At 43.2% G+C, this 23,162-nt stretch overlaps 1 protein-coding gene and 1 pseudogene across 2 annotated transcripts in view; both read left to right on the top strand.

The window, feature by feature from the left end:
- The window catches only part of LOC122552203 (phospholipid phosphatase 3-like), an 85,036-nt gene extending 77,528 nt beyond the window's left edge, over positions 1 to 7,508 (top strand). For both annotated transcript variants that reach the window (XM_043694801.2, XM_043694800.2), the window contains one exon: positions 3,981 to 7,508. In XM_043694801.2, the coding sequence (XP_043550736.1) occupies positions 3,981 to 4,082 (102 nt within the window). In that variant the 3' untranslated portion in view covers positions 4,083 to 7,508. The remainder of the gene's footprint in view (positions 1 to 3,980) is intronic.
- Positions 7,509 to 18,961: 11,453 nt separating this feature from the next.
- On the top strand, positions 18,962 to 22,172 carry LOC122552362 (protein transport protein Sec61 subunit alpha-like 1 pseudogene; annotated as a pseudogene).
- Positions 22,173 to 23,162: the final 990 nt, after the last annotated feature.

Below are 23,162 nucleotides of genomic sequence, written 5' to 3'. Positions count from 1 at the left end.
CAGTAAATGCAAACATTATACCCTGAAAATAAAAGACTTGACACTTGATAATTGCATGACAATGACTCAGTGCTTTGTGTAGACAAAACCACATAGTTTCCAATTACGAGTAACAATTTTGAGACTATGGGGACATTATGAAAGCCTTCTTCACTTTTTCCTGCTTCACAATGAACCCTTCTTGACCCCATCAAATGCCCAAACTGATTTGGAAATGGATTGTTGCAATCAGGATGAGCTAGCTGTGGCTTCTGAGAGCCAACTAGGGGTTGGCAGTGAAAATGTCCCCTTTAACCAGTCCTCCCTGATAAACAGCAGATGCTCTGTAATGAAGGGTTACCTGCGTTGTGTTACTAGATTATGATTGCAGGATTTAACAATTATCCTTCAGGATACCGGTGAAAAAGCTATTGTTAACACCACCTACACAGTCAGTGAGGGCTATTGAAGGTCATTACAGCCAACACTAGTCTTATACTCAGTTAAGGACACATATGTACACACGCACAATTTGAAGGGAATTGCATTGAAAAGGAGTCAAGAGAAAGAGCCTTAGTGTGTGCCATTCCTACATACCCAGGGTACTAAAGCCAATAGAATTTTGTAGTATCCTGTCAGGATGGGCTGAATGGCCTGCTTGCCCACTGTAAGGATTCTATGATGCTGTGAAGGTTGGGAGAGGAAATGAAATGTAAACCCAGACATTGCCGTTGGGTGTGTTCATTCACTGGTGTAACCAATCTGGATTGAACTTGGTGGGTTCGAGAGCACAGTCTCTGGTTTCTGTGGATAGTCAAACCAGATGTCCTCTTATTCTTGATCTAAGATAGTAATTCCAATGCTTTGCCACATGAGGCTGAATTTTGTGTTGTCAGCCAGAACGCTAATGTCTGCATCAAGTTCTGATCCCAGTCCTGCCCTCCCTCAGGAACGGTATATTATCCAATAGTGGCTTCCTGCACAGTGAAGCACAGCGGTTGGATTCTCGAAGCTGAGTGACCGTTATGAGGCTATGCAGTTAAGCAGAAGCGATGGCCCAGTGGTGTTATCGCAGGGCTGTTAATCCAGAGACCCAGATAATGTCTGTGGACCTGAGTTCAAATGTGAATTACATAAAAAATGTGAGATTGAGAGTCTAATGCCAATTGTGAACTCATTGTTGATTGTCCAGAACAACCCGTCTGGTTCATAATGTCCTTCAGGGAAGGAAACTGCCATCCTTACCTGGTCTGGCCTACATCTGACTCCAGACCCATAGCAATGTGGTTGACTCTCATCCACCCTCTGGGTAATTAGGGATTGGCAACAAATGCTAGTCTAGTCAGTGTCACCCTCTGCTTCTGGTAAAGCCTGCTGTTTCTAGTAAGGAACAACAGGGGACTCCATCTTGAGCCATCCTCTGAGCAACTTTCAAAACATTTGAATTAAGAAATGACCACCAGCTGCCCAAGCAGCTGAGGTTGCAACTGTAGTGAGGTAGGCGAGGGGAGCCTCACAGCCCACTCAGAGGGAGGAGAGGGGCCCTCAAGCCGGATGGAAAATTCCCATTGATCTCCGATAATTGGCCTTTTAAGGCCATAACTAACTACTTGCTGCTCCTTGAGGGGCAGGTCGCAATTCCTGTTTTAATCCAGCCTTTCCCTTAAAGATGGCTCAAGGGAAGATGGTGCTAACAAACTGGCAGAAAATTCCAAGCCCGTCTGTCTCCACCCCTACTCACGTTTGCCATGACAATCCTACCCATAATGTCAGGAAGATAAAACTGTTCATTGGGAGAAAGTGAGGACTGCAGATGCTGGAGATCAGAGCTGAAAATGTGTTGCTGGAAAAGCACAGCAGGTCAGGCAGCATCCAAGGAGCAGGAAAATCGACGTTTCGGGCATGAGCCCTTCTTCCTGAAACGTCGATTCTCCTGCTCCTTGGATGCTGCCTGACCTGCTGCGCTTTTCCAGCAACACATTTTCAAAACTGTTCATTTGTTTAGTACACTACCGTGTTTGTTGTTGGTGGATGATGAGAGGATAATCCCCTCTCTCGTGACAAAACGCGATGAAGTATTTTGCAGAGATAGGGAGGAGGGGCATATTTAGATTCTGAGCTAGCACTGGTGTTGAACATGCAAACGCAGGGTGTTTACATGTCTTGTGGATCTAACACTGTGCCTCTGCATTGGAATAAGTTGACAACGTGTGCAGCTTTAACATCCTCCGTAGGTTCAGACAAATGATGACTTTTATTCCATTGCAATGCCCAGTTGTTGTTGTACAGTATTATTTGCTTCCCGAGTGTGCTCAATGGTAAAATGCAATCTCAGAGGACAACAAAGAGCCATTGTGCTATTAAGTTCTAGCAAAAGGCAGTGCAGTTTAATAAATAAACACTGCTGCTGTCATAAAGCGCTTGGTAATGTTTGCTCGACATTTTATTTAATGTAATTTACTAAGATAAGTATCATGGAATTAAAACAGAAACTTTAACTAACCTTTAGATAATTCAGTTAGATTTTAACTTCTCATACTAATTTTTCTGAAAATTAATCTCAATATAGGGTCTAAGTGGCTGGAATGTTGGCTCTCAATATCTATCAGTGTCTGTTAGTTAGACTAATAACGTCTGTGATGTTGCATCAACTCAGTCAGAGTCTTTGTAGGGAAAGACATATGGAATTAGCAGTTGAATTTCACCAACCAAATTCTAATGTCTATCCCCAGTTTATGTGGAGAGTCTGAATGCAGAGCAGAGGTAAGGGGTATATTTGACCTTAGTAACCTCTGCCGGGAAGCGGAATCACTTCCTCTGGAGCTAAACGTCATTGCTAACAGATTGTCAAGGTTGGCAAATGAATAATTAGTCGGTTGAGGCACAGAATGGGTTTGTGATGGCACCTTACCTCTCCCACTGTAGCAGAAGACATTTCAGTGCATTGCATATAGACAAGGCAGAGCTCCAGTTTATAGCATGTTCTATAAAAGGCTCACCAGGGAGCACAATCAGTGCACAATGCTTGATTGCTGAGTAGGAGAAAATTGCTGGAATCTGTACTGAAAACAAAAAGTGCTGGAACTCACAGTGGGTTAGGCTCTGATGAAGACTCATCAAGACTCGAAATGTTGGCTTGCTCTCTCTCTCTCTCTCTCTCTCTCTCTACGGATGCTGCCTGAGCCACTGTGATCTTCAGCATGTTTTGTTTTCAGTTTGATTACTGAGATTCGGATTAATATCAAATACTGAGTCGAGAAGGCCAATGTGCAGTAGTTTGATGCTACCTTATGCAGCTAGCCAACGCCAACTTCCTGAGCCAGTGAGTTGCCTGAACATCAATCTCATCCCATGTGCAGTGATAGCACAATGTAGCAAGGTCTGGAATCATGAATCTGAAGTAGGATTACAGCTGAATCATCTTCCATACCTAGTAGCAAGTAAGGCCTTCAGGAAGGATGTACTAGCCCTGGAGTATGTTCAGAGTAGGTTTGCGAGAATGATCCCAGAAATGAACAGCTTAACATATGAGGAACGTTTGAGGTCTCTGGGTCTATACTCGATGCAGTTGAAAAGGTTAAGGGTGTATCTAATTGAAGCTTACAGAATGGCCTGGACAGAGTGGATGTTGGGAAGATCCTTTAAAACAGAGATAAGGAGAAACTTCTTCAGTCAGAGAGTGGGGAATCTATGGAATTCACTGCCATAGAAGGCTGTGGAGGCCAGGTCATTGAGTATATTTAAGACAGTGATCGGTTCTTGAATATCAAGAGGATCAAGGGTTATGGGGAGAAAGTGGGAGAATGGGGTTGAGAAACTTATCAGCCAGAATTGAATGATGGAGCAGGCTGGATGGGCTGAATGGCCTGGTTTCTGTTCCTATGTCTTATGAAGAGACTATGGTGATATTTATTAACTAAGCCTGCCCCTTGTTTAGATGGATGATTTGAGGAAGCCAGCAGCAGGGAAAGTGATCACTGCAATCTCCTCTTTTTTTTCAGGCATTTCACATCTCTGATCTGTTCAAATCGAAGAGGAAGCCATCAAAAGAATCGAATGTTTCTGCAGAAAATTCCGTACAGACCAATCACACAACGTGTTAGCAGAACGAGAGGAGTCGGCACAAGTCATCCGGCAGGAGTGAATTAGGGAACCAGTGCTCAAAGAAAAACATCCATCCTTTTTAAATTTTCAGAACAATCTCCAAACACGGCTTCATTCTGATATTTCTTCCTTCAGGCCAGTCCCTGATGCTAGCTTCACTGGAAGTTTGATCATCAGAGAGAATTTTCTGTGGTAGTTCAGTTGTCTACTGGCTTTGAGTACGTCCTTAAGTTACAATTTCTACTCCAGTGACTGATAGATTTTGAACCCGTTAAAGCAGTCGCAATTTCCTTTTCCTTTCTCTAAGATGAGAGCCCTGAAGTGCCTGACACCATAGATGCTATATATGGACACACATACACTTAATACTGTGAGCAATAATGTATTCTATATTTGTAATGAGAAATTAATATTATGGGTCACTGATTATGCTGAGCCTTTTGTGAGTGTATCGTGACTGAAGAATCTACAACTAAGATATTTACCATTTATTCAGTATACGGATTAAAGAAGCTAATTTCTTGCAAAAATAGTTACGTTCTTTTATTATATCTGTAATTAATGGAATTTAGATCAGGGACGATGATATGTTTTTTGAATGAGTTCTGTTCACTTTAGGAGTTGAGAATTGACTCATTTGGTTGGGAGGAAATGCCGTACTGTTTTCAGATTTATTAACACACTACAAGGCTAAGCCCGACAATCGATTGAATTGGAAGATCCTGTGGGAAAGGCATGACTTGGTCAAAAGGAAAAAACTTAAAAATATGGTGATAATCTGAACTCTGGTGTCCAGTTATCTGAATGGTCATAAATAGAACATAGAACATGGAACATTACAGCGCAGTACAGGCCCTTCGGCCCTCGATGTTGCGCCGACCTGTCATACCAATCTGAAGCCCATCTAACCTACACTGTTCCATGTACATCCATATGCTTGTCCAATAGAGTTTTGGGATATTGGTTCAGGCATATTTGAAATCAAATCTCCCAAAGGAATAGGCAGATTGATTGATAAGGTAGAACCATCAAACATGATGATTGTGTGGGATGACCATTGTATGGATTTCAACAAGTCTTCTAAAATGTCAGGAAAAGATGGGAGCTATCAAGATGGCAGACATTAATTATAATTGAAGTAGGTTGCATGTTCCATTCTGCATGGAGGTGAAGGAAACTTGAGTGAGCTTTTAAAGTTACCCATAATCACTGAACTATCATGCATTAAACTGAAGTGATTGACAGTCATGAGAAATGTCATATGATAAAGGCTATTGTCTGCTTTTGGATTGTTTATTTGGCTAGTGGTCTGCTGAGGGATATATCTGTCAGAAAACTGATCCAAAAGCTGAAAGGGTGTAATCGAACTTTATATTGAACTCAATTCAATATACATTTAGTTGACCTGTTTAGAGCTTTTTAGGATTAAAAAGCTTAATGCAGTGGATTTAATTTGTATTAACTAAACCACTTGTGAGTTTTGATCACAATTCATCCGAAAGAATTGACAGTCTGTGCAATAGAATCTTTATTCCTGTCTATTTCATAGTCTAAAGGAGTTACGAGGGACTGGAAATTGATGATTAGCTCAGTCTTCAAATGTGAGAAGAAAGAGTTGTCCCCTGAACCAGGGGACTGTGTTGGTGGCAGGACCTGAGCTAAGGACAGAGAGCTTGCAGCCTACAACTGAGTAGACTCAACCTGAGAACCCATTTTAGCTGCTGAATACTTTTAACCAAGAAAGATCATCATGTGTGGGACCATGCTAATGGCTGATCAGAAAGGTCAGGTAATTGTAACCTTGTGAATTCAGTTTCTCAGTAATTTATTTAATTCGATTCAAAACAGATGAAAGTTGAGATCCATATTTTAATTTCAACAGCTTTGTATTTTACTTGACTTTTGAATTAACATGTAATATAATGCTGTCGAATACTAGCTATATCTGTTTAACTTGTCCATTTTGTTCCATTCTCCGCAAAAGATATTTTTGAGCATGCTCTTTATTCTACATGTATATTACCCCTGAAGTATTTACATGAGCTGAATGGCTTTAAACCACTGACAGTCTTATTCCCTGCGAAATTCACAGGGTTTACATTTGGAAGTAGCCACGGTGTCTGTGTTATTTCAAAAATACCACATTGGAACGTGAAACATCACAGCGCAATCATGCTGCACACCAACATTAACCTCTGTAGTGTTACTGTTAACTGTGTAATTTCACTGCCCTCATTAAATGCTACTGTTTCCTATTTGTTAAGGGAGGGCTGTTTGAAATATTTACCAGGGTTAATGCTACTGCGCCTAATCTAGTGTTAGGTTGAGGATTCAGAATATTCCAAACATCCTGGAATCTTCTATTCATGTCACATGCCCTTTTGCATTGCAACTCTCAAGGACAAAGTGACATTTTCTGCTGTGAAGCTGACCTTGGAACAGTGCCTTGTTAAAACTTGGCATGGAAAGAAGGTGGTGTGTGGAGAAATCTTCTACAGCATGGAGCTGAGTAGAAAACTGGGAAGAAAATTCTACTTGAATTGAATCATTCCGTTTTCTATTCGAAATATCTTGACCATTCATCCAAGCTGCAGTTTCTACTCCACTCATGTCTTGCTGTGTGAATAGGGATTAAGCATTTGTTCAGATAGATTTGGACCATTTGTATAACATCATTATACATCTCTTCTGCTGTCAACATCCATACCCCAGTGAAAAAAAGAAATAACTTGCTTTTAGTTATTGTATTACCACTTGTCAGGACATGCCAAATATTTTAAATCTACGAGATTATTTTTGAAGTTTGTTTTCCAAAACTTGTGCACGGTCCAACTAACACTGGCACTTGAATTCACATGGAAATAGTGTTTTTAATACAGTTTTGTTAGCATAGGTTCAATGGCATTGCGCACAGTAACCAGATAAATACTCCTCTGAATGTGGTTTAACCCCAACCCCCAATCCCATCGAACAAATAGTGCCTAATGCAGTCGTAGACAGTTTGTGTCCCAGTAAGAACTCGTTTAAGACAAATTCCAGATTCATTTCATTTGAGACCCTTCCAGCCCAGGGAAGGGAATTGTTCACCCCATCACTCAACTGAGTTTGAACAAAGGACCCAGAAATGAAAAGGCTGCCTTCCATGTAAATCATTGAAGCATTTGGCCACCCAAGTCTTGAATTCCTATAGATGTCTGCTGATGTTGTGGAAATGGCCTAATTGTGAATTGCTTCTTTGTGCTGCTATAACCCGTATTTTTATCAGATAACTTTTGTGGACACCTTAACAGCCCTGTCAAAGGGCTTTGGTGTATATTATTGTTAATTGTGAGTATATTGTGTGAGATCTTAAAGGATGTCTCAAAGTATATATGTATAGAATTTTTATTGTAAATAAAAGTTAATTTTGTTTTCAATTTGAATAAGACCTACGGTTTTTCTTTTCAATTACCCGTCTATTTCATCTTGGGGCAATAACTTGTAAGTACAATATATAATGCCTTTATTGTAAAAACCCACTGGTATGTAGTGGCTCCATAAAGGTTTTCACAATAACAGGAGATCCATTTTGTGTGATGAAAGTGAGGAGATCAGAGTCTGGGTTAGATTGCTGCTGGAAAAGCACAGCAGGTCAGGCAGCATCTGGGGAGCAGGGAAATCAACGTTTCAGGCAAAAGCCCTTCATCAGGAATGAGGCTGGGAGCCTCCAGGGTGGAGATGTTGGGGGAGGGGGTTGGGGCTGGGGAGAAGGTAGCTAAGAGTATAATAGGTGGATGGAGGTGGGGATGAAGATGATAGGTCGGAGAGGAGGGTGGAGTGGATAGGTGGGAAGGAAGACGGGCAGGTAGGACAGGTCATGAGGATGGTGCTGAGCTGGAAGGTTGGAACTGGGATAAGGTGGGGGGAGGGGAAATGAGGAAACTGGTGAAGTCCACATTGATGCCCTGAGGTTGAAGTGTTCCGAGGTGGAAGATGAGGTGTCGGGTGGTGAGGGAACAGTGGTGGAGGAGGCCCAGCTCCTGCATATCCTCGGCAGAGTGGGAGGGGGGAGTTGAAATGTTCGGCCATGGGACGGTGGGGTTGATTGGTGCGGGTGTCCCGGAGTTGTTCCCTAAAGCCTTCTGCAAGAAGGCGTCCAGTCTTCCCAATGTAAAGGAGACCGCATCGGGAGCAACAGATACAATAAATGACATTGGTGGATATGCAGGTGAAACTTTGGATGTGGAAGGCTCCTTTGGGACCTTGGATGGAGGTGAGGGAGGAGGTGTGGGCGCAGGTTTTCCAATTCCTGCGGTGGCAGGGGAGGGTGCTAGGACGGGAGGGTGGGTTGTTGGGGGCATGGACCTGACCAGGTAGTCACGGAGGGAACAGTCTTTGTGGAAAACGGAAAGGGCTGGGGAGGGAAATATATCCCTGGTGGTGGGGTCCGAAATGTCAGCGGATGATGCAGTTTATGCAAAGGATGGTTGGGTGGAAGGTGAGGACCAGGGGGATTCTGTCCTTGTTGCGGTTGGAGGGGTTGGGTTTGAGAGATGAGGTGCAGAACGTGGATGAGATGCGTTGGAGGGCATCTTCAACCACGTGGGAAGGGAAATTGCGATCTCTAAAGAAGGAGGCCATCTGGTGTGTTCTGTGGTGGAACTGGTCCTCCTGGGAGCAGATACGGTGAAGGCGGAGGAATTAGGAATATGGGATAGCATTTTTGCAGGAGGTAGGGTGGGATGAGGTGTAATCCAGGTAGCTGTGGGAGTCGTTGGGTTTGTAAAAAATGTCAGTGTTAAGTGGGTCGTCACTAATGGAGATGGAGAGGTCCAGGAAGGGGAGAGAGGTGTCAGAGATGGTCCAGGTGAATTTAAGTTTGGGGTGGAATGTGTTGGTGAAGTTGATGAACTGCTCAACCTCCTCGCGGGAGTGAACAAACCAGGAGAGGAAATATTTACTGCTGAGAGAACATGAAGTTGTTTGCACTGTAAAAGGCGCAATGATTGCAGCTCGTAGGGAGGCCATTCAGCTCCTCATCTCCATGCCAGCCTACTGTCAGAGCTACTCAGCTTGTCTTACACCTTTGTCTATTCCCCATAATTTGGCTAATTTTTGCCCCTTTGATAGTTATTGACTTCCTTTTGGGAGCCTCATTGAATCTTTCACCACTGCTCCAGTGCATTCCAAAACTTAACTACTTGTTGCATAAGATAAGCTGCCTTTGGTTCTTTTCCAAATCATTTTTAGAACTTTGTGCCATCCTTCCACCGACAGAATCAATTTCTTTCAAATTACTCTCTCCATGATTGTGAAGACCTCCATCAAATCTCTGTTTAACTTTCTCTCAAGAGAGTTGTCACAGTGAGAGTCTGAAACCTGAATACAGGATGAGTTAGAACACGGAGACTCATGACTTATGCCTATGTGACTATTGAAGCTAGAGACAACATGGTTCCCTGCGCCTACAAGACTAGCTGCAATAGTCACATAGGCGCAGGCAACCATTTTGTCTCTAGCTGCAGTAGTCACACAGGCATAAGTCATGAGTCTCCATGTTCTAACTCAGCCTGTATTCAGGTTTCAATCTCTCAACAGCTCTGCCTCAACTCTCATATCTCGAACCGTTTTCCCTGATTCTTTTCTGCACCCTCTTTAATGTGTTGGCAGATTCCGAATTCAACATGTCATCGCTGTCATAACGGAAGAATCTGAAATGGTGGAAGTTTTAATAAATTAGTAGACTCTAAACCGGAGAATGTTAAACCATATCTGTAAGGTGCTTTGGTCAGACTGCACGTCAAGTACCATTCCTGGTTCTGCCTACTCTGATGCAAAGAAAGAGCCAAACATCTGACCTAAGGGTTAGGAAGGATTAAGGAATACACTGAATAAACTTGGGCTTTTCTGTCTTAAAAGGGAGGTGGCTATGACAGGATGTAAGTATGTAAAATAGTAAATGTAAAAAAGCCTAAGTTCAGCCCCTTTTTTAGTTCCTTAAAGTGGCTGCTTTGAAATCTTTGGCTGCACTTAAGCTGCACGCTCCTGATCTTTGAACACTTGGTGCAGAAAGAGCAGGAAAGTCAAAGGACCACCTCATTGTTCTGCTCTCAGGCCTGGCCATGGTGGCCATTAACAGCTGTGGGCAGTGGTCCACGGACAGAGACGTTGGACCCAACTGCCTGCATCCCTCATGGTCACAGATACACCAGGGCATTCTTGTAGAGAGAGCAGACAGCATCCACTGGTCTGCCTCAGATCTTCCACAACTGGTGGGCAGCACAGGAACTGGGATGCATCATCAACACCCAAAACTATACTCCAAATTTTGCTTAAAATTTGTAAGTTTCCTTTGACATCTTAAATTTGACTACAGTAGCCCTGAAGGGCTATTTTCTGCTTAATATTTACTGCAATTTGGTCATATAAAAGGATAAATCTAGAACAATACTTTGTGCAATGAGTGAAACTTGACAGAATAAGACAATTTGAGGATTTGCTGTTAGTTTGATGTTTTTGACGTAGAGTATGATCACAGCAAATAAATGTCTAAACAAAACCCTGATGATATGTGGACCAGAATCGTCTGAATGCAAGACTTACAATAATTGTGGACTGCCTTCTTTATATTGAACCTCTATCAATTAAATATCAGGAAGGCACTTGAAGCAGATGAAATACACCCTTTAATATTCCAAAGCTTAATAAATAAATAGGTCAAAGTCATAATTTTTGGGATCTCCATAAATTCAAGAGCTTTGCTTGAAGATTTGGAGACAATAAATAAATGTTATTTGAGCTTCGGAATAGATGTTAGCCATGGACTGGAATCTGTTTCACTGTTGATGTAATACTTGTCAAGGCTAACCTCCCTCAAGGCGTCGTACATGATCACGAGGGAACATGAGAAAACATTTGCATGACATGGCTTGACATTTTGAGAAGTGCAATTATCAGATGAGATTAGCAGATATATATTTTATGGAAGATCTAAATTCATTCCAAGAATGAGGGACTTTCGTCATGAGAAGAGATTGGCAAACCTGGGACTGTTCGCTTTAGAGAATTTTTGATAGATGTGTTTAAAATATTTTCTTCTTCACCTTCCAGGCTGGAGCAGTGCCGATGGGGCAGTGACTACAGCATTGGCAACATGGATCAGGACTCCTAGTGTCAGTGCCTGGAGCCTGCTCTCATGGTGGCAGTTGGCCCAGTGCCTGGATTCTTTGCAGTGGTAGGCCTGGACTGAGAACTCCTGGTGGTCGTAGGCCTGGACTGAGGACTCCTGGTGGTTGTAGGCGTGGACTGAGGACTCCTGGGGGTGGTAGGCCTGGACTGAGGACTCCTGGGGGTGGTAGGCCTGGACTGAGGACTCCTGTTAGTGATAGGCACAGAGCTTGGACTCCTGGCAGTAGTGACAGTGCCCAGAGTCTGCACTCCCAGCACCTTTAGGCCTTAGGTCTACACTCCCAGCACTGGTAGGCCTTGGGTCTGCACTCCCAGCTGTGGTCGGCCCAGCGCCTGGACTCCTGACAATGGTAGATGCGGAGCCTGGACTCCTGGCAGTGTCAGTGAGGTGGTGATCCCAGTACAGCCATGGTCTCCTGGGGTATCGATGTCATTGTGGTTCCCGGAGCGGGAGTCCTTGAGGCTTTCCAGAAGCCTGAAGCCATGCTTGAGACCCCAATTTGAACAGAAGATGGAACTCTTATTTAAGCAACTTTATTTTATCCTTATTGTAACTCAAATGGTGCCAGTTTGTGGCGATAAAACACTTTTCACTGTATCTTCAAGACAAATGTGACAATAAATCATTCATTCATGCAAAATATTCAGGAGTCTGAACAGAGTACAAAGGGAGAAATTGTTCTAATCAGGGGAGGGCTGGTGAGCCAGTGGGCACTGCTTGAAGGTGATTGGCAAAAATATAGAGCATTTTCTAGGCAGCAAGTGGTATGGATCTGGTGTGCACTGTCTGACAGCATGGTACAACGGGTTTCAATGGTGGCTTTGAAAAGGGAATTGGGTTAATGTAACCGTTATTGTCACACTGACTGTGTCAAGCCAAAACAATGCTCTGTCTATCACACAAATACTGACGCAGAATCTGAATTTCAGAGCTGATGTCATGCTATCGGTGTAGGCCACACATCCCAAAGATTGGTGGATCATATGAGACTGCATATCCTGCAGTTTACAGTGAGCAAGATATTGACCATACCCAACATTGCTGACAACACAACGTCCAACCTTCTGAAAATGGATAACACTTCCTGGATAATCTCGAGTGTGCAAATCATCAACTAACACGCCACAGAAGGAGGCCATGCAGCCCATCTAGTTTGTACTCTTCCAAAAAGCAATCCAGTTCATTCAGGTTTCATGCACTTTTCCCACTGGATTTTAAGCGTTCAAGTATTTAGTCAACCCCCATCTGAAAACGACAATGGAAGCTGTTCTGACCAGCCTATCAGACAGTATGTTCTGCTGGCTACGTGGGAACATGTTTCCCTTTGTCAACTCAGGTTCATTTTCCAATCATTGAAAACTAGTCTCCTCACCTTTTTTCACTTCTCATCTATATTGAAGCTCTTTGCAATTTTAAACACCTCTATCAAATCTTCCCTTTTCCTTCTCTGAAGGAAAACTATCCCAACTTCTCTAGTCTATCCATACGACTGCAAACTTGGCCCCCTACTTAGAGTTATCGAGTCATAGAGATGTACAGCACAGAAACAGACCCTTTGATCCAACTCTTCCATGCTGACCAGATACCCTAACCTAATCTAGTCCCATTTGCCAGCATTAGGCCCATATCCCTCTAAACCCTCCCTATTCATATACCTATCTAGATGTCGTTTAAATGTTGTAATTGTACCAGCCTCCACCACTTCCTCTGGCAGCTCATTCCATACACGCACCACCCTCTGCGTGAAAAAGTGACCCCTTAGACTCCTTTTAAATCTTTCCCCTCTCATCATAAACTTATGCCCCCTAATTCTGGACATTACCAACATTGCTGGATGGGGGGAGACGGTAACTCAGTGGTTAGCACTGCTGCCTCACAGCACCAAGGTCCCAAGTTCAATTCCAGCCTTGGGTGACTGTCTGTGTGGAGTTTGCACATTCTCCCTGTGTCTGTGTGGGTTTCCTCCAGGTGCTCTGGTTTCCTCCCACAGTCCAAAGATGTGCAGGTCAGGTGGATTAGCCATGCTAAATTGCCCGTAGTGTTAGGTGCGTTAGTCAGCGGGAAATGCATCTGGGTGGGTTACTCTTCGGAGGGTCGGTGTGGACTGGTTGGGCTGAAGGGCCTGTTTCTGCACTGCAGGGAATCTAATCTAACCTAATGTCCCTAATTAGCAATCAAATTCAGTTTTGTTGCGCTACAGTGACTCTAGGCAGAGACGCTCCCACAAATATTTAAATTAGGAACAATCTCAGTCTCCACAATCTTCTACATATCCTTGTCCCAATAAAGCTATGGAAATATCTAATTCTATTTATTAATTCATAGAATTGACAAAATCAAATTAATCCCATTGCAAACATCTATCCCCATTTTATTTCAATCCTTTTCCATCCCCATTTCTGTGCAAGTTTATTTCCTTCACATATTTATCCAATTAGGTTTGAAATCCTCAATTACCCAGATTCCCCCACCCTTGCAATAATTTAGGATTGTCAGTTGGGCTCATGGAGTGCACTGGAATCTCCATATGTTAATATAGGGCCCTGTTTATGTCAGGGTGAAAGAACCTATCCATGCATTGTGCCCATTTCAGCTCAGCAAAACAGCTGGCTCATGGTTCATTGGTCTATTGGTCTATGTCTTGACCATTCAGAGTCAACCTGCCTGATTGACAATTTAAATAATTCAATCATCATTAACTGGTCAGGCAGCATCCCAGGAGCAGGAAAATCGACGGTTTGGGCAACCGTCAGGTTGGACTTCCTGATGAAGGGCTTTTACCTGAAACGTAAATTTTCCTGTTCCTCAGATGCTGCCTGACCTGCTGTGCTTTTCCAGCCCCACTCTAATCTCCAGCGTCTGCAGTGCCCACTTCTACCGAATCATCATTAACTGGTGAATTCTCCAACTGGAGTCCACTCCACAATAACCAATCAGCACTTCTCTCTCAAACAGCATGAACGTTGTCTTTCCTCTCCAGCTGCTCTTGGTGTGAATTGTTCTGATTAGGGCAAGACAAAAAACTTCAACAAACTGTTTTTTTCAAGCTCTGTACTTTCTAACAACTATTATTATACGAACAGAATAAAAAAAATTGCAGAGTTAAAAGGGAAAAGACAAGGAAGTGGGACCGGCTAAGTAGTTCTTAGAGTGTTAGCACAAATGTAATTGGCCAACTTTAACCATTCTACTTTTCACAATGCATTTGGAATTCTGCATGGGGAGACCAGTTTGTGGATTTAATAGCATACCAGTTAACCCAGTTGTGGTGCAGTGGTACAGTCACTACCTGTGGAGTGGGAGGTCTGGGATTAAGTCCCACCTGCTCCAGAAGTATGTAATAACATCTCTGAACATGTTATTTATAAAAACAGGCTAACTGACTGACTGACTGTTAATTTGTTTTTCTCAATGCAAGGGTGGAACTGATGCAACTCTCCAGAGGGCAATCTGAGAGCCCACCTCCTCATACAATTGGTAAGTGATGTGGAGCAGGTGGCCTGGTATGTCGGTCGTATTTGCTGATGACAGCAGGCTAACCCTCCCGTGCCGAGTTTGGGAGATTTGATCGTGGTGAAGGATATGGAAAAGCAGATGATAGATTGAGTAATGGTCGATGATCTAAATATACACCAATACATTTTGGAACTGAAGGCTTGAAGTGCAGGCATGTAATGAATGGCTGTCCATTAATCGAGGCGAAAAGGGAAAAGGTTCTGGGTAGGATTAGCCATTGGCAAAATTACGCAATTGACACATTTTATCATTGGGACTGATCCTTTGATGCACCGTGAGAAGATCTATTTATTTTAACCCTGCATGAGATTCTACATTCAGCTGACACTATTCACAATACTCCTATAACAGTCAAGCCTGTAACTGACTCCTAGGTAGCTCCTTATCTTGAAGCCCCCGTTTAGACCAGTTCATTAGATTCCAGCCTGCACTGATTTCACCCCCATTTGTCTTTCTCTCTCTATGTACAATGGGGTTGATGAGGGTGTGCTTCAGAATAATCTTAACAACACAGGCTTGATTGCCGTTCTGGCTGAGTGAGACTTGGACCCTGTAACCTCCCCTTGTCACTGAATGGAAGGCAGCGGCAGATCACCGCTAACAAAAGCTGTCAAGAAAACCGCTCAAGATGCAGCATCAGCAAACAAGGAGGTAAGGATCAGCCTTTGGGCAGATTAAACACCCAATTATCTAAACCCCCTTGATTAGATTTCAGCTAACAACTCACTCCCAGGCATCTATTATTCGATAAATAATTCTGATTAGATTCTCGCTTATCTGTTATTCTATATGTATACATAATTCCAGCCTGTAACATTTAATAGTATCTATTATTTTATGTACAAACCCATTGCAGCTCAATGCTTCGATTACAGTCTGAAACTCCTGCCTAGAAACCACGTTAATTGTTCAGTGGGAATTCAGCTTCACTCCTGGTGGGCACTTATATTCCAGCCCAGCTGACAGGGAACAGATGGAAATCAGGTCAGCTTTGCATTTTACAACCCAAGCAATTTTATTTACCCTTGATTTTAACATAAAATAAAATCTTAGGGTGTAAACGAGCGGCCAACCTGATCACTTGTTTGGTTTCTGGTTTGGAGAGTTCATTCCAATAGCACGCCTGGTATCTGATATTCTATATCTGAGTCATCCAAACCCCTCAGTTAGATTCCAGGCTGTAACAGTTTCCCATGGCTGCTATTCAATCTATTATACACCTGATCCTCTCAATAAAATTCTGGCCGTCAGTCCAATCATAGCATTTATTAGTTTATGCTTACGAAGCTGAATTTGGCTGCAATTATCTAAAAAGCAAAATGATTATTTCCATTTATATAACTTTGCACATGGCTTTGGGTCTTCCTTATGTGCTTTCCAGGCAATGAGTATTTTTGCCACATGGTTCAATGTTGCAATGTAGTTAATATTCAGAATTGGTCAGTCGAGTCTGAGAGGATATGTATTGCTCAATATTAACCCTAATCCTCCCATAGGTGATTTCAAAGTCATCTTTCCCACAAAGGCTGCAACTTCTCTCTTGGAATGTAATCTTCTTCTCGTTAATGAGTCATATTCAATGATTACAGAGAGGAGAGATAAACACCTTTTGTAAAGCGGAAGTTGATGGGGGCATTGCCACAACTCATGCAGAGTGGAGTAAGCTACGGTGATTATTTTACTGGTTCTTACGATACCAGTGTCACTAGCAAGGCCAATATTTATTGGCAATCTCTCTTTGCCCTTCAGACGGTGAGCTGCCTTCTTGAACCACTGCAGTCTTATGGGATGTGGGTGCACCCGCAGTATTAGGGAGGGACTGCCAGAATTTTGATTCTACAACAAGAAAGGAACAGCGATAGTCAGGATAGTGTGGGGCTTGACAGGGAACTTGCAGAGGGTGATGTTCCTGTATAACTGCTGACCTCGTTCACCGAAAGGTTGCAGGTTTGGAAGATTCTGTTAATGGAGCGTTGGTTAGTTGTCCCATTGCGTAGATGGTAAACATCAATATCATTGTGCGGAGTGATGGTTGGAGTGAATGTTTAAAGTCTGAGGGTGCACCTTTGTCCTGGCTACTGCTGAACTTCTGGCGTGTTGTTTGAGCTGCACCCATTCCGGCAACTTGGGAGTATTCCATCATACGCCTGATTTGTGGACAGTATTTAGGGGGTCAGCTGTTGAGTTGCTTGCTGCAGAATTATCAGCCTTTGGCCAGCTTGTTCAAGCACACCAACAGCTGATGCTTGTCTGGACATCCCAGGCATCAGACGCAGTTCTGAGAAGCTGTCAAAACATTTCTACCCATGAACAGAGTACAAGGATGCTTCTCCAGCTCATCCCACCTGACCCAAACAACACCAAATTAGAACTAGGTTGAGAGATGTTTATCTCATCTCCTTGGTAATCCTTCATGTAAACAACCTTCTTTAAAACAAAGTTTACATTGTTAAGAACAAATGGGATCAACAAGGAGTCAGACTTTAAACGTGAAGGATCCTTTATCTCCCCAGAAACTGTGAAAGCCAAGCTTGGGGATGCTGGTACTTTTCTGTAAACCTCTCTCGCTGAAGAATGCCCCTCATTAATTGTACTTTGAAAGGAAATCAACCGTTACAGATGTTTAGGGTCAGGAGCTCTTATCCTTTGAGATAGGGTGACATGCTTGTTCTAAGTGCTGATAAGGAATGTTGGGAGTTCAGAGACACTGCAAAGAGATTAATTTTTTTTACCAGTCTATTATGACTTACATCTCTGCACCCTAACAGCGCTCTGTACTATTTTCAATGCAGCCAGCACTTTTTTTTTCAAACGCAAGTTTGGTATTTGACATTCCACCATTTAAGCGAAAGTGAGGACTGCAGATGCTGGAGATTAGAGTGGCGCTGGAAAAGCACAGCAGGTCAGGCAGCATCCGAGGAGCAGGAAAATCGACGTTTCGGGCAAAAGTCGATTCTCCTGCTCCTCGGATTCAACCATTTGTTGGCCCTTCATGTGAGTGTCTTTCTCTCCAAAGCAAGATGAGACATCCTTATAGATTAGCCGCACATTCACACAATATTCTAGCGAAAAATCAATATTAAGCTATGTCAATAAGATAACTTAGTCTTTATAATGTCTACTTTGTTTAATTACTACTAATTCTGGCAATAAAACATTAAAGCATGAGACTGAGGGTTAGCTTTATTTGACTGATCTTATTGCCTGCTTTGCCATGAACAAAGAGCAAATAATGATCCGGTCTTAGTGTTTCTGATCCTAACATTAATATTAAACTTGTACTCATTTGTACCAATTCATTTGATGCTAATTCAGAGAGACTAGGATCGAATGTGTTAGTATTAGCAATAAAAGCAAAATGCTGCAGATATCTAAAATAAAAACAAAGTATTAGAAAGCTCAGCAGTTCTGGCCACTTCCATGCAGAGAGAAATGCAGTTAATATTTCAAGTCTAGTATGACTCAAGATTTTACTCTTGGCTCAAGTGGATCAGTCACATGTAGTTAAGAAGGCAGTTAGCTTGCTTGCCTTCATTGCTCAGACCTTTGAGTATAGGAATTGGGACGTTATGTTGAGGTAATACAGGATGTTGGTGAGGCCTGTTCTGGGGTACTGTGTCCAGTTCTGCTCTCCTTGTTACAGGAAAAATGTTATTACAGTGCAGAGGGTTCAGAAGCAGTTTATCAGGATGTTCCCAGGAATGGAGGGTTTGAACATAAGGAGAGGCTGGATAGACTGGGACATTTTCGCTGGAGTGTAGGAGATTAAGAGATGACCTTATGAGGGTTTGTAAAATTATGAGGGGAGTAGATAAGATGAATGGCAGATGCCTTTTCCCTAGGGTGGGGGATTTCAAGATGAGGGGGCGCTAACATGAGAGACCCTTCTTTTCCACAGAGTGGTTTATGTGTGGAATGAACTTCCTGAGGAAGTGGTGGATGTGGGTACAGTTACAATGTTTAACAGGCATTTGGATACATTCCTGAATAAGAAATGTTTGGAAGGATATGAGCCAAACGCAGGCAGGTGGGACTAGTTTAGTTTAAGATTATGGTCAGCATGGACTGGTTGGACCGAAGGGTCTGTTTCCATGCTGTATGATTCAATAAATATCAGAGGAGCCTCTCGGGCGTCGAGCGGACTTTCGTCCGAGTGAGAGAGTCCCGTCACCCAGCCCAGCGTCCCGCAGCACCGATAGAGAAAGAGCCGCTAACATGGGCAATTCAATTTAGAGAGAAAGTACTATGGACAGCAATTACACTCTTCATCTTCTTAGTCTGTTGCCAGATTCCTTTATTTGGTATCATGTCCTCAGACTCCGCAGATCCTTTCTACTGGATGAGAGTTATTTTGGCTTCAAATAGAGGTACACTGATGGAACTTGGTATTTCGCCGATTGTCACTTCTGGTCTCATCATGCAGCTTCTGGCAGGTGCAAAGATTATTGAAGTTGGTGACACTCCCAAAGACAGAGCTCTCTTCAATGGAGCACAGACACTTTTTGGTATGATCATCACTATTGGACAAGCCATTGTGTATGTCATGACTGGGATGTATGGAGATCCATCAGAAATGGGAGCAGGCATCTGTCTACTGATCATTATTCAGCTGTTTGTTGCTGGGTTGATTGTGTTGCTGCTGGATGAACTGCTGCAGAAAGGGTATGGTCTTGGATCTGGTATCTCTCTCTTCATTGCTACAAATATCTGTGAGACCATTGTGTGGAAAGCTTTTAGCCCAACCACCGTGAACACAGGAAGAGGGACAGAGTTTGAGGGATCGATTATTGCCTTGTTCCATCTCCTGGCCACATGGCAGGACAAAGTCTGTGCTCTTCGTGAAGCCTTTTATCGTCAGAACCTGCCAAATCTGATGAACCTTATTGCCACCATCTTTGTTTTTGCAGTAGTGATATACTTTCAGGGCTTCAGAGTGGATCTCCCAATCAAGTCTGCCCGTTACCGTGGACAATACAACACCTATCCCATCAAGCTTTTCTACACCTCCAACATTCCTATCATTCTCCAGTCTGCTCTAGTCTCCAACCTGTATGTCATCTCTCAGATGTTGTCTACAAGATTCAGCGGCAATTTTCTAGTCAATCTGTTGGGGACATGGTCTGATAACACTGGTGGTGGTCCAGCCCGTGCGTATCCAGTTGGAGGTCTGTGCCCTCCAGAGTCATTCAGTTCGGTGTTGGATGACCCTGTTCATGCGGTGATTTATATTGTCTTCATGTTGGGCTCCTGTGCTTTCTTCTCCAAGACCTGGATCGAGGTGTCTGGTTCTTCTGCCAAAGATGTAGCCAAACAGCTAAAAGAACAGCAGATGGTGATGCGAGGACATAGAGAGACCTCAATGGTCCATGAACTTAACAGGTATATTCCCACTGCTGCAGCATTCGGAGGCCTGTGTATTGGTGCACTCTCAGTACTTGCTGACTTTCTGGGAGCCATTGGTTCTGGGACTGGTATCTTATTGGCAGTGACCATCATTTACCAGTACTTTGAGATCTTTGTGAAAGAGCAGAGTGAAGTGGGAAGCATGGGAGCCCTGCTCTTCTAACAATGTACCGACTCTCCTATCCTTTTGATTGTTTGATAGTGTCCAGTCGAGAGATTTCTGAATTATCACAGCAGGGAAGAACATTTCTGACCCCTTTCTCACCCAGGGTAACTTTTTTTTTCAATTTTGAGAATTCACCACTGAGTGGCTTAGGGCTATTCTGCTTTTCATTTGCTTTTGATATCGAGAGCTGAAAAAAAGCATATTTTGGAATCTGTTTTGTTTAAATTATGGTTAAGAGCACAAATTTCCACCAAGGGAAAGTTGTATATGCATGTGGAGTGAGTCTGTGTGTTTGCGCGCGAACCTGTGTGTATTCTTTCACTGATTCAAACTTGCAACTGAAGGATCCAGGCGGAATGGAGGTTCCTTCTGAATTGAAGCTTCTCATTGCCTCAGTAGATACATTGTTATCAGGTATCCAGGTCAAGTGGTCTCTGGTTTGCTCTCTGATCATTTCCTGGCCTCATAACTGGAATACTGCGGTGGACAGTTGTGAAGGGAACACCAGACAGTACTCCTCCACCATTATCCACAGCAATCACTGGGAATGGATTTGGAGGTCACAGGGATCAGGCTCCAATCCTGCTCTGGTGTAACTTGAGGTCAATATAGCAGTATTGAAGCTCCGACACAAAGGCCTTGTTACCATGGGCTGTTACCTCAGCAGAGAGTTGGCTTCCTGGGACGAAGACTGAGCTGAACATCACAGCTTTGTCCTGGATGTGATGTGTCAGGAGGCCTGTATTAAACTATCCACCTACAACTATTCAGTATCGTATTAAGGTGCTGTTAATTAATTTACCTCTTTCCTAATTTCTTTCTTTTGACCGTTTTTGTTAAGATGTGGTCAGTGCAGCTACAACAGGTTGATATCTTTCCTTTCAGAGAAGGCATGAACGTCTCCATAACAGTCACTAAATGTCAGTGTCGGGTTTGATAGTGGATGCGCCAGCAAATTTATTGGCCTTTCTAAGGTTAGGAGTGATGGGAGGTGCAAGTTTCTTCACTGTATTGCGGTTATTTGGTATAACCAGCTGTCAGGTGCTGGATGTAGAGTTGTTTAGCTTTTTAAACAGAAATGGTTGAACCTTAAGGTGCACAGGAGTTCTCTTGGTTTGAAAATTCGAGTTTAAATAAAATTTGACGTAGCTTCTTAAACAAAAAAGGAATTTTTTTCTGTAGCCTCTTTCCCTTTCCCACCAGTTAAGAAACCAATCGGAGTTTCTGGGAATTTTTAATTCCAGTTCTTGCTGGGCCCAGCTAGGTGGGTGTGTGTTTGCGTGTGTGTATGCTGTTACCTGCTCCTGATTTATTCTTCAATGCATCTTGTTGTGTTGCATTTGGACATATCGGGACGACTTACAATGCTCACTCCCTCTTTGGTCAAATTGTCCAGGTTTGTGCAAAAGGAATGGCCATGGGGGGAATGCAAGGTGACGTTACAGTTCTCTCTCCTGGGGAGGGTATGGAATGGCTGGTATTCTGAGCATATTTTTAAGTACAGGGGCCCATTAATAAATTTGCTGGCATCTGTCTCCAAACCTCACTTTATGTAGAATAACTTTTGTACGTAATTCTCAGCACCTGTATGAAAACCAATCTTCCTCTGCCCTGTTGTGATAATGTTTTTAAAAGACTCTTGCTGAACAGTGTAAAAACATTTCTGGATTTCTCTTTCAATCCATAGTTCCAGTTTTGGGAAAAAAGTGGAATTTCTATGCATTCCCACCAGTTGGCAGCAACTAAACCTCATTAAGCAGTGTTTGTTCTCCAGAACTTGACGACTTCAAACCCTGTCTTTATAAATAAAGTGTTTTGGAAAAGTTAAAAAAAAAATATCAGAGGAGCATCATTAAAGTGGCAACAATCATTGTATCACAAGGATGGGGGGGGAGCGGAATGAGAATGAAATAGACAATTGGCAGAGAGTTGATTTCAATGGGGCAAGAAGAGAGTTGGGCAGAATAAAGTGGAACAAATGATTAGCAAAAGAAACTGTTTCTGAGCAATGGACTACTTGCAAAGAGGATATCATTTGGATACACTTAAAAGGAAAAGAAAGGACAAATAAATTCATCCCTGGATGACAACGGAATTTAGTTATAGTGTGCTTAAGACCAGAGCCAGTTACAAAACACAATTGAGAATCAAGAGAAATTCAGCAGGTTCAGAGAGGGGGAGAGAAAGCACATTAGAGAAGCAAAGATGAATTACGAGAAAAGACTGGCAGTTAGCATAGAATCAAACAGACCCCACTACCAGGGATATATTTCCCTCTCCACCCCTATCAGCGTTCAGGAGAGACCACTCCCTCCGTGACTCCCTCATCAGGTCCACACCCCCCACCAACCCAACCTCCACTCCCGGCACCTTCTCCTGCAACCGCAAGAAGTGAAAAACTTGTGCCCACACCTTCCCCCTCACCTCCCTCCAAGGTCCCAATGGATCCTTCTATATCCATCGCAAATTCACCTGCACCCTCCACACACATCATTTACTGTATCCGCTGCACCCGATGTGGCCTCCTCTGCATTGGGGAGATAGGCCGCCTACTTGCGGAATGTTTCAGGGAACACCTCTGGGACACCCACACCAACCAACCCAACCGCCCTGTGGCTGAACACTTTAGCTCCCCCTTCCACTCCGCCAATGACATGCAGGTCCTTGGCCTCCTCCATCGCCAGACCCTGGCCACATGACGCCTGGAGGAAGAGCGCCTCATCTTCTGCCTAGGAACCCTCCAACCACACGGGATGAATGTAGATTTCTCCAGCTTCCTCATTTCCCCTCCCCCCACCTTATCTCAGTCCCAACCTCCGGATTTAG

The sequence above is a fragment of the Chiloscyllium plagiosum genome, unplaced genomic scaffold, assembly GCF_037043375.1.
Source record: "Chiloscyllium plagiosum isolate Xiang-an unplaced genomic scaffold, Cpla_swu_hap1 HiC_scaffold_45, whole genome shotgun sequence".
NCBI classification, from domain to species: Eukaryota; Metazoa; Chordata; class Chondrichthyes; order Orectolobiformes; family Hemiscylliidae; genus Chiloscyllium; species Chiloscyllium plagiosum.
Note: the sequence above shows the minus strand (reverse complement) of the source record. Positions and strands in the feature narration are given on the sequence as shown.